This window comes from Mustela nigripes, chromosome 17 (genome assembly GCF_022355385.1).
Source record: "Mustela nigripes isolate SB6536 chromosome 17, MUSNIG.SB6536, whole genome shotgun sequence".
NCBI classification, from domain to species: Eukaryota; Metazoa; Chordata; class Mammalia; order Carnivora; family Mustelidae; genus Mustela; species Mustela nigripes.
The window spans coordinates 32,925,531-32,936,649 of record NC_081573.1 but is presented as its reverse complement, the minus strand read 5'-3'; the positions used below and the strand labels follow the sequence as shown (position 1 = coordinate 32,936,649).

Sequence of the window (11,119 nt, the reverse complement as noted above, 5' to 3'; positions counted from 1 at the left end):
AGTGGGTTAAGCCTCTGCCTTCGGCTCAGGTCATGATCCCAGGGTGCTGGGATCGAGCCCCACATCGGGCTCTCTGCTCAGCAGGGAGCCTGCTTCCTCTTTCCTCTCTCTGCCTGCCTCTCTGCCTACTTGTGATCTCTGTCTGTCAAATAAATAAATAAAATCTTAAAAAAAAAAAAAAAAAAAAGAGGCCAGACTGGCTGCGCCCTGGGCCATGTCCCTTGGCCATCTGTGAACAGCCTACTTCACAAGGTGGTTAATGGGAGATCGTGAGGACCTCAGCGAGAGGCAAGTGTCAATGGCCCAGGCCTAGGTTCAAAGCTTGCCTCTACCACTTGGTGGCTGTGTGAGCTTGGGCAGGTCACTGAACATCTCTGAGCCCTGGTTTTCTCCTCTGTGAAATGGTGGGCACGGCAGTGCCCGGATTAAATGTGATGGGCACGTAAAGGACTGGGCTTATGGCTGAGTCAGTGACTGGTATCATCTTCAACCACCACCACCACCATCATCATTATTATTATTATTAGTCATTGGGTCAGAGTGTAATTTGCCCTTGAGCATTTACCCACCCTTGCATCTGTAAGTTCAGGTGTGAAGGGACCAGAAGAGCCTCGTCTGACCCAACCCTCACCACAAACTACCACCTCCCTTGAAGATGTTCTGGTCACCACCACTAACCCCCCAAATAAAGTTTGAGGTTCCACTCCCTGAGGCGGCCAAGTCCTCCTGGCCTAGCTCTCCCTGCTGGACAGCCAAGCACCCTGAAATCCTTCTAGCTGTCCCAGACAGCTACTCACCGATGGTGGCCGAGATGGCCAGGTAGGAGACAGTGGTCCAGAAAATGGCCATGAGCGTTCCCTTGGGGATGGCTACAGCAGGGTCCTGGGGGAGGAGGAGCAGGGAGGGAGGGAAGGCATCAGGCAGCCACTGGGCCTCCTGCCAGGCTCTGCCCTTGTCTGAGGCTGGGGGAGGGCCAATGACCCCTAACCCGGCCCCCTCTCAGAGCCCCCTTTCCCAGGGCCGCAGGAAGAAGGACCCTTGCTATTGCCAACCGCAGGGCAGGATGGGACCCAAGTAAGATCATGGGGCTGAGAGCACACCTGGGCGCTGGGAGCCGGAGGCATGGAGAGAAGCTCTAACCTGCTCCATGTCTGCTTCCCCAGAACACCGGCCAACACGGGCTCTGGGGGTGTTGAAGTGGGGGGTGGGGGGATCTGGAGCCAGCTTCCAGGTGACCAGCTGGGTGGTGGACATGCTCTTTTATGCCTCAGCCCCTCCAGCCTCACAGGGATGCCGGCTAAGTGACTTAATCCACATCTAGCTCCCAGACCAGGGCCCGGGGCTTCGGGTTCGTCACTATCCTGCGCCAACTGGTCTGTGAGTTCCCGCAGCAGTTAATCCACAGACAAGCCCCAAACTCCCTCCCCACCGAGGAAGGGCTCTCCTCTGGCATTTTCCTAGCAGAAACAGCGAATCTTCACATGCACACATCACGTGTTCCACTTGTCCAGACCCTTCCTCATGCATTACTTCCTCTAAAGTGGCCAGAGTATCCTCACCCCCGCTGGTGGGGAAACTGAGGCCAGGAAGCTGTGCAGAGGCCCCAGCTGCCTGAGCCAGGGGTGGCTCGCTCCCACCACACCAAGGTCGACAGCCTCAGGCCCCTGGGGCTGGTCCTGGGTGGAGTAACACAGGCCGGGATTTTTCCAGCAGGTTCTCCCCCAGGCATATACCCCAACCCCCGGGGCAGGCCACATGGACACTGGGAAGCAAACTTGTGCACCTCCCCAGCTTTTCCTGGGCCATTCTGCACAGCCGGCTGGTAGAACCACAAGTGACAGAGCTTGGAGGGACCGTGACGTTGTTCAGTGTTATAGGTGGGTCCAATCAAGGCTGGCAACAACCCAGGTCTCTGCCTCAGACACTTGGAAGCCCAAGTTGGAGCTGATGATCGGACAGTGAATGACCAAGGGCTGGCCCCACTCTGGAGGCCCCAGGGAGGGAGGTACGGGCAGAATCCTGCCGACATGGGGCAGAAGGCCCTTGTCACGGAGCAGACTGAAGTGTACTGGAGACCAAGGGGTGGGGGTGGAGAGCAACATGGCAGGAACCACAAAAGGCCTCCTCGTGGAGGGGACAACTGGGGTGGCTCTGAGGGCCGGGGGCTGGGAAGGAGGGACGGGTAGGGCAGAGCTGGAGGGGGGCCAAGGGCTCTGGAGTTTCCAGGTCCGCTGAGGTCTCAGCTGTGGGGGCCCTGTCAGCCCTGCTGGGGGCACCAGGATGGCTCAACCAGGTCAAGCACACAGAGTCCCTGGTCTCTAGGCCAGCTGGCTGGCTCAGCTTCCCATCCCAACTCTAGGTGGTTGGATGGTGTCCCCCGAAATTCATGTTCACCCAGAACCTCAGAATATGATCTTATTTGGAAATAGGGTCTTTTGCAAAATGTAATTAGTTAAGCTGAGGTCCTACTCGGTCAGGTGGGCCTTAAATGCAGCAACAGGTGTTCCTGTAAGAACAGGCAAGGACACACAGAGGGAAGGAGGCTGTGGGAAGACAGTGGTTGAGACTAAAGAGACACACAGATCCAAGGCAAGGAATGGGAAGGACTGTTGGAGCCGCCAGAAGCTGGGAGAGGAGAGGAGGAGTCTCCCAGAGAGCCTTTCCAGGGAGCATGGCCCTTGACACCTTTATTCTGGACTTTGGCTTCCAGATCCAAGCAAGAATAAATGTCTGTTGTTTTAAGCCACAGCATTTGTGGTCATTTGTTAAAATGGTCCCGGGAGATGGCTACACTAGACCTCCATACGGCTCCTACATTTCGGCCCCAAATCTCTGAGCCTGGCCACAAGTCAGACACATGTGGGTCCACATCCCAGCCTCTCCTCCTGGCTGTGTGAGCTGGGACAAGCTCCTTAACCTCTCTGAGCCTCAGTGATGCCCCCCAACCCCACTCTGTGAGATGAGAGTCAACGCAGCCCACAGGAAGGACTCATAAATGTGAGCAGGTAGGAGCGGGGACTGTGTTGTGCCCTGGGATGTGCCCTGGGATGATAGCAGGTGGGACACAGACCCGACAGCAGTCACTAGGAAGTCCCCTGAATCTGAGCCTCAGTCTCCCTGGCAGAAAATTAAGCTAGTAAAGCTTTCCTGGGCCATCGCACGGGGCGATGGTCATGAGATTGCTCCGCGAGTGCTAAAGGGTTGGGGAACGTCACTAACTGAGGGGCTGGTTGTCTTTTTCTCACCAGAATGTCAGCTGCGTGAGGACTGGAATTGGTGTCTTTGTGTTTTGTTTATTGCTGCACCCACAAGACATGGGCACAAAGCAGGTGCTCAAAAACTATTCATGGAGGGGCGCCTGGGTGGCTCAGTGGGTTAATCCTCTGCCTTCGGCTCAGGTCATGATCTCAGGGTCCTGGGATCAAGCCCCGCATCGGGCTCTCTGCTCGGCGGGGGGCCTGCTTCCTCCTCTCTGCCTCCTCTCTGCCTGTGTCTCTGCCTACTTGTGATCTCTGTCTGTCAAATAAATAAATGAAATCTCGAAAAAAAAAAAAAAAACTACTCATGGACGGGAAGTTCATGATGAAGTTGAGGCCCCTTTACTCCAGCCCCTCTGCCACTTGTGGGAGTGTGGCCCTGGGCAAGGCTCAGCCCCCTCTGAGCTTGGTCTGCTCCTCTCCAACGTGCAGGTGAGGAGCCCTCACAGCTGCCCCTCGCCAAGGATCATGTTTGTAAAGAATGAGGCCCCCAGCAGCCACATGGGGAAAATGGCCATGACCTGGACAACCAGCGCTTCTCCGTACTTCCTCTGTGCTGGACACTGTTGGAAGCACGTCACATAAATCAGCAGGTGGAATCCTTAGTCCCTGCTCTGGGAAGCGGGAGGGGTGCTCCAGGTCCCCTCTTACATTTGGGAAAGCTAAGCCCAGAGAGGTTTAAAGGGACTTGCCTAAAGTCTCCACGAATGAGAGCTGCTCCTGTACTGAGGACGCTCAGTCTCACAGAACGGGCTGAGGGCTGGATCCAGGAGGAAATGGCCCCTGGAGGGCTTGAGGGCACTCAGGACAGAGCAAGGTGCTCCCCTCCTCCCCACTCCCTAGTTCCTGGACGGCTGCCTAGCCCTAACGCCTGCATACCGTGCCGGTTGGTAACTGGAGAGGCTGGACAAAGCATGTGGATAAATGGCTAGGCTACGGGGATCTGCCAGAGCGCTGGCAGGGGACCTGGAGTATCTGAGCACAAGACTGACCTCTGCAGGGACCTCCGGGCAGGCAGGTAGCCCAGGCCCCTGCTATTCGCTCCCCAGAGAAGGGAGAGGAGCCAAGTAAACACAGTCACTCTCCGATTTCCTGGCCATGCTGTGCACCACCTGAGCACCCCCAGTTAGAGCCAGGCGAGGTGGAGACAGTCCAAGGCACCATTCTTCATTCATTTAAGAAAACGCATGAAAGAGCACCTTTTAGGTGGGACTGGAGGCTGGGGGGAAGGGTTCCCAGCACCGACCCAGGTTCTCACCATTCACCCCACTGGCACCCCATCTGTCTCCTTGATCCTGCCCTGGCAAAGATACCACTAGGCTTCTCAGCTTTCAAAGCCCCGGCCCAGCCCCATCTCCACCCAGTTTTGCTGGAGCCCCTGTCAACATTCGTCTCTCCTTCTTCCCCACCTTCTAGCACCTTATATTCCCGCGCTGAAGCTCCCAGTCAATACGTTTCACCACTATTCACTCAACAAACATGTACTGAGCACCTACCATGTGTCTGACACTTAGCCGGGAATGGGGACATAGAGGCAGGCCTCAGTTCCCCAGATAAAGAGAACTGGAAGGGGGAAGAGACACATAAATGGTCTGGCGTCATCAGGCTAGGGGAGCCGCACTCTGACAGAGGGCTGGGAGAGGTTTAAGGGTACAGGTGTTGTCTGAAAGAGGAACAGAACTTCTCAAGGTAAAGAAACAAAGGTCAGACATCCCAGGGAGAGAGCGGAGACCAAGACACAGAGGCAGGCCGGGCAACACAGGGAAAGCAGCTGATCTTCAGGGCTGGGGCAGGGGACACAGCAATGGTGGGCCAGAGCCTCGAACTTTGAGCAGACGTGGCCTGCACCAAGACAGCGGAGAGCCCTGAGAGGATGCCAGCCCAGCAAAGACATGCACGAACCAGCTTTGGAAGGTCAAGCTGGCTCAGTCTTCCCCCTTAAGCTAGTCCCAGGAACTAGGGAGAAGACCCGCCCTTTTCAGGGTGGTCCTCCAGGCCTAGAGCAGAGTTGTGTCAATCAACAACCTCAGAATTGAGTGGGGTGAACAGAGTTGGTTTGGACCCTGCCGTCTCAGTGCCCAACCTCAATGGACAGGGGAGATCCTGGTACGACAGAGCCAGGAGGCAGGAGGGCAGGCGTTCTGCTCACCTTGAGGTCCCCGGAGATGTTGGCTCCTGCCAGGATGCCCGTGGCTGATGGGAAGAAGATGGAGAACATCCCGAAGAAGCTACCATCCGCACCCCGCCAGTCGGGCACCAAATTCTGGACAAAAATGTCCGCTGGAAGACCAAAGTCTGAATCAGAGCCACCCAGAAGGCTGGGCCCAGCCAGGAAGGCTGGAGGCTCCCCTTCTCTGGCAGCTTCTGGTCCTGAGAATTGGGGGTCCCATCCTCCCTGTGCCCATGGAATGGGGCAGATTGGTGGGCAGAGTGTACCTGTCCCCGGAGCCATGGGTAGGGGCCCCAACCTGCACATACCCCGGTAGCTGAAGAAGCCTTTGGAAGCCTTGTCCTCAGACGGGGGAATCAGCGTCCCCACCAAGTAGTTGGCAAAGGAGACCATGATGACGAGGAAGAAGAGAACCTGGGCCTAGAATAAAGGACCCTAGAAGTCAGATGACCTGGCCCCACCTGCTTAGGGAGCCCCAGCAGGACAGAACCTGCCCAGGCTCCCTCCCTCCCTCTTGCTTGCTTTCATTCATTCATTCATTCATTCATTCATGTTGCATGACCCGTTCTGGGAGTTGGCGGTATAGCAAGGCTCTTGTCTTGCTGATAAATATGGAACATGACTCTAGAGGACGAATGAGGGTGTGATGGGAACTGTGTGGGGGACTACATGAGCAGAGCCTATGAAGGTGTCTTCAAGGGTTCTAAAGGAGGCTGAGGAGTGAGATGCAGAACTATCGGGGCACAAGCTGGGGACATTCAGCCAGGATGGAGGCCAGTGGAGCTGGAGGCCAGAGGAAGGGGGAGAGAGGTGAGGCAGGGGCAGGGGTCAGAGGCCAGATCTGCCAAGTCTGACCACCAAAGGCCCATAGTTCTTCTGCCCTCCTTCCACAGTGCCAAGCCTCTGAATTTTGGTTGGGTACGGGTTCACATGAGGACACTCCTCCCTGCCCTGCTGAGCTTAGCTGTGGCCATGAGACTGAGTTCTGGCTGATGGGATGTACACAGAGTGATATGCACAGCTTCTGGGCAGGGCCCGGAAAGGAAAAGAAAAAGGCCCCGTTCCCTCCCTGCTGACTGGACCATGGCTGCCGTGGAGCAGGTGCATGGAAGCCACTCACAGGGACAGAGAGGCCACAGGACAGAAACGGTCTGGGTGCCTGAGCCCTGCAAGACACACACACCTGCACGTTACAGGAGAGACAAACACATGACTCTCGTTCAAGGCCCCGTGCTTTAGGGTCTGTCTGTCACAACCACAGAGCCAGAAGCCAAGCTAATACACCAAGAAGAGGCAGAACCAGGCCCAGGACCCAGGCCTCACAACTCCTGCTTCTCCAATGGACCGCTCCCAACCTCCCCTCCTCACCTTGGACTCCCACTCCATGCCAGCCAGGGAGATGGCCAGCAGCACAGTGACGGTGACCACACCGATGATGCGGATGTCATTGATGGGGTCCACGATGGGCGTGCCATACTCCTGGGCATGAGACACAGGCCAGGCTGCACGCTGCCCTCTCAAGAACCCCCCCAGACTCCTCCACCTTGATTCACCTCAAGTATGGGGGACCCCTCATAGCAAAACAGAAACACAAACCCCTTCCCTGCCAACAGGCACCCGTCCCGCAGGGCTGCATCAGCCTAGACAAGTCAGCCCTAAAGGCAACACATACCCCTAAGGGGGAATGTCTGGGAATGGCTATTATTTGAAGAGATCATTACGGACACCCACAGTGGTCAGACCAGGCTGTGGTCTCTGACAGATAAAACTGACCCAGACGGGGTGGGGGAGAGCGAGTTAGGCTGCCCGGGCTCCCTCTGGCTTCACCTGGAGCAGGTCCCGCACGGTCTCTGCGAAGCCCACAGTGTGCATTGCCACACCCACGGCATTGGCAAAAGCAAAAATGAGGCCAATGGAGCCCCCTAGCTCTGGGCCAAGGCTCCGGGAGATGAGAAAGTAGGTGCCACCTATTGGGGACAGAGCGGGGGCCATGAAACCAGGAGACAGCTGGCTGGGGTGGGCTTGGGACAGGCAGAAGCTGGGGCTGGGAAAGGGTAACCATGGGACCCCCATGGCTCACAGCACAGGGAATAACTGAGGCCGTCCGTGGGGGCCCAAATTCTTCACCTGGAATCAGAGGGAGTGGCCTGGGGCATCCCCGTTTTGGTGGGGATGGGGTGGGGGAGTGGCTCAGAGACCCATTCCCCGGTTAAAGACTGGGCGACAGGAAAGGGGAGGGCCTTGGGGGTGGGGTGGGGCCCACCTGACTTGACCTTGCCGTTGGTAGAGATGGCTGAGATGGAAAGGCCAGTGATGGAGGTCACAGTGACCGACAGCAGGATGATGATCCAGGTCAGGACTGTGGGATGAGAGGGAGGTGATCACCATAGAAACTCAGCCGGGGCACTTCCCAGGTGAAGGGCCATGCGAGGAAGCTGAGTCAGCTGAATGGTTCACCATGCAACCTAAGTCACCTCCTTTCCCCGAACCTTGGTTTTCTCATCTGAGAAATGGGTCTCTGTGTCCCTCCTGGTATATTCTGAACAGCCAGGGAGCGGTGGAGTCACTATAAAAAGGATCATTAGGTATGGAAGGGAAGACTCCCTCCTTCAGTAATAAAAAATAATCACCACTCGATGAACACCTTTGGGTGCCAAATCCTGTGCTGTTAAAGACATCATAGAAACCCCACAATAGGTCTGTCAGGTAGGGACAATCATCAGTGCCATTTGACTGATGAGGAAACTGAGGCTCAGAGAGGCTAAGAAACTTGTCCAGGGTCACACAGCATCAGAGCTACCCTCTAATGTTGGTGTCTGCCCAGAGCCCAGTTTCCTAACCTGGATGCTGGGCAATAGGGAGGTTAAGTGACCTAATGATGGCAAAGAGAGTCAGGGAGAGGCCTCAGGTCTGATGATTCCATGTCTAGATTGCTCTGCCACACTTCCCTGACATCTGTCGCCACAGAAGCCTGGGGTCTCGGCAGCCCAAAGTTCAGGACTGAGGCTCAGGAGGATCAGGTCTCGGGTACAGCCTCCCCTTCCTCCCCTCCCCCGAGAGGTGGCACTCACCAATGCCCGCCTGGGCTGTAATCCAGGGGAGCCGCAGGTAGAGGATCACACCCCAGATATTGAGCATGCAACGGATCTGGGAAAGAGAGAAGAGTTGGAGGCCACCTGGATGGGCCAATACCCCACAACCAAACATACAATATAAGTCCCTGTCCCCAGTCATGGCATGGGGTTGGGCACGTTGGCCTAGGGGACACCTGGGTCCTTTCTTGGCTCTACTCACTTCACTGTGCTCCTACTTCCATGGCCCCTTAGTTCTGTGGAGCAGGGAGAGGAGGGGTACCCAGAGATTCACCTGCCCCTCCCACCCACTTTTTTGCCCTCCCACTGGGGTCTGAGAACGGGCTGCAAGCATCATCACACCTCAACCGTCTCCACGCCCAGGGTCCTGTGTCTGCCAGCCCCAGCCATGGCCCCTGTGGCGAGCTGTCACCCTAGGACCTGGGTTCTGGGAGGAGCTCAGCAAATACCGGCTAAAACAGTGCCCCACATACAAGCAGAAACAGCACTTGGGTTGCTGTGACTTCAGCTTCCAAATTTAAAGCAAAGCCAGAGGTTAGAGCTGAGACTGAATTCCAGGGAGGTGGGGGTGTTGATGTGGTGTTTGGCCCCAGCCAAGTTCTTGGGGTGGGCAGGAGCATGTGGCATTTCCAAGGCAGGGAGACTTCTAAGGCCCTCTCTATGCTCGGAGATACTGAACGGGGCCCCGCCAGGCTCTGACCCCACAGCCCGGGAGGAAGACGCCTACTCCCCAGATGGAGCTACAGCCAGCAGGCATTTGGCAGAGTAAGGTCAGAACCCAGGCCTCCCTCTACCGCACAATCCACGCACTGTCCTCTCAGAGCAGGACCAAAACCTTCTGATTCTCATCTGATACCCTCTGAAAAGTCGCATAAAGCCTTCCAAAGCCAAGTTCATTAGATTTTTGCTATTTGAAGACTCACTGGTGCTGTACACTACAGGAAACCTCCCGTTTCCCATCACTGAGAATGACAAGAACAGGCTTGTGAATTTGTGTGTTTAGTGCTGCCCCCTGGTGGCTGTGGATGAAAACAGTTTCTTCTAATAATCCCAAAGCGGGCCCTGAACCAAGCCGTTCAGGTCTATTAACTCATAATGCTCATCATTTCACAGGTGAAGAAACTGAGGCACAGACAAGTTAAATAACTTGTCCAATGCCACAGGACAAGTGAGTAACCAGAGATCTTTCCCAGGGCAAGGTATCTATCTGGGGAGCAAATGGGGGTTGAGAAGCACAAAACCAGGGAAAATTGGAAGTCGCTCTGCCCATGGGGAGACAGACCCAGGCTGGCCTTGGGTCTACCCTGGCCACCAAGACCTGAGAGTCGGAGCTGCGCCTGGATGGAGCTCTCTCTCCCCACTTCCATTATGGGGCATCCCATCCACACTCGACTCACCATCACCCCCTTGACCCAGCCAAAGCGCACAGGCTCCCCAGGGTTCTTCTCGCTGCTGGTGCCTCCCTCGTCTTCCACCAGTCCGTCGGTCATCTCATGGCTGGGCCGGCTGTCAAAGGCCAGGGCATGCAGGTGGCTGCCTTCCTGCTGGGAGCCCAGAGGCCACAGGTCAGGCGGGCAGGGGCCATGACCATTCTGCTCCCTGTCTTCCACCCTCCAGAGTCCAGCCTCCCCCGCAGCAAATGCGGTGAGCCTCCCCTGCGCGGCAGACCTGCCGCATTCCCACCTCCTTGCGCCCCCTTTCGGGTGTGCACAACCTCCGTTTGTGCCCTTCCACTGTCGGGAAGCTCATTATCTCTCTGGGAGGCCAAGATTCTTTGATCGGGTGGTCAACGACTGCATAAAAAACATTACTACATGTGTCCGGAGCTTTATAGCTTCCGCGCCCGCATTTCATGCAGGCGTCCCAACCCACAAAGAAGACACCCAGGTGCCCCCATGGCCCGGGTGATGGAGCCAAGATTCAGAGAAGTGAGGTACGTGGGTCAAGGTCACATGGCAGGAAAGTGGCCAGTCCTTGAGCTGGTGCTTACCTTGAGAAAGGAGTGCAGATCGGCCAGCGTGGGCCGGACCTTTCGGGGCTCCCCGGGCAGGGCACTGTTGGCGTAGTGCTCGTAGGCCGGGACTACATCGATAGTGTTGTAGCCAAAGGTGCGCATGTAGAACGTGCTGCCGTGGGTCAGGTGGCTGCTGTCGTAGGTGGTGGGCGGCGGGGGCTCCTCACCCCCCAGCAGTGTGCTGATGGTGAAGCGCCCACTGCATAGCGCGGGGTCCCCCGGCATCTCGGACGCCGGCAGCTCTGCCATTGCGGCTCTGGGCGGCAGGGGCGGGGGCCAGGGTCGGCGGGGACATGCTGGGTGGCTTTATAGGCTGGGCCCACAGCAGGGAGGAGGAGGGAGTTTGGTCCAAACCAACCACGGCTGGCAAGCGGGGTCCCTGGACAGAGCGGCAGGCAGAGCACGTGCCCCCTGCTGTCCCACCCACCATTTGATCGCTGAGATAGCAGCCCTGCCTGGGGCCACGAGGGCTGGGCTGGACCAGCGCCAGACACAGAGCGGGAAACCGGGAAACATGCCCAGCTTTGGGTCCTTGTGTGGGGTGGGGGGTCTTCCAAGTCTGAGAGCAGAAGACATCTGCAGGACC

The 11,119-nt window shown here is 56.9% G+C and overlaps 1 protein-coding gene across 4 annotated transcripts in view; it reads right to left on the bottom strand.

The window, feature by feature from the left end:
* Nucleotides 1–10,816, bottom strand: part of SLC12A3 (solute carrier family 12 member 3) — a 36,069-nt gene extending 25,253 nt beyond the window's left edge. For 2 of the 4 annotated variants that reach the window (XM_059383439.1, XM_059383441.1), the window contains exons 1-9: nt 10,510–10,816; nt 9,917–10,063; nt 8,499–8,574; nt 7,691–7,786; nt 7,255–7,394; nt 6,796–6,906; nt 5,736–5,847; nt 5,407–5,537; nt 798–882 (exon numbers count right to left, since the gene is read on the bottom strand). In XM_059383439.1, the coding sequence (XP_059239422.1) occupies nt 798–882; nt 5,407–5,537; nt 5,736–5,847; nt 6,796–6,906; nt 7,255–7,394; nt 7,691–7,786; nt 8,499–8,574; nt 9,917–10,063; nt 10,510–10,782 (1,171 nt within the window). In that variant the 5' untranslated portion in view covers nt 10,783–10,816. The remainder of the gene's footprint in view (nt 1–797; nt 883–5,406; nt 5,538–5,735; nt 5,848–6,795; nt 6,907–7,254; nt 7,395–7,690; nt 7,787–8,498; nt 8,575–9,916; nt 10,064–10,509) is intronic. The other 2 variants (XM_059383440.1, XM_059383442.1) reach the window with 1 other exon arrangement.
* Nucleotides 10,817–11,119: the final 303 nt, after the last annotated feature.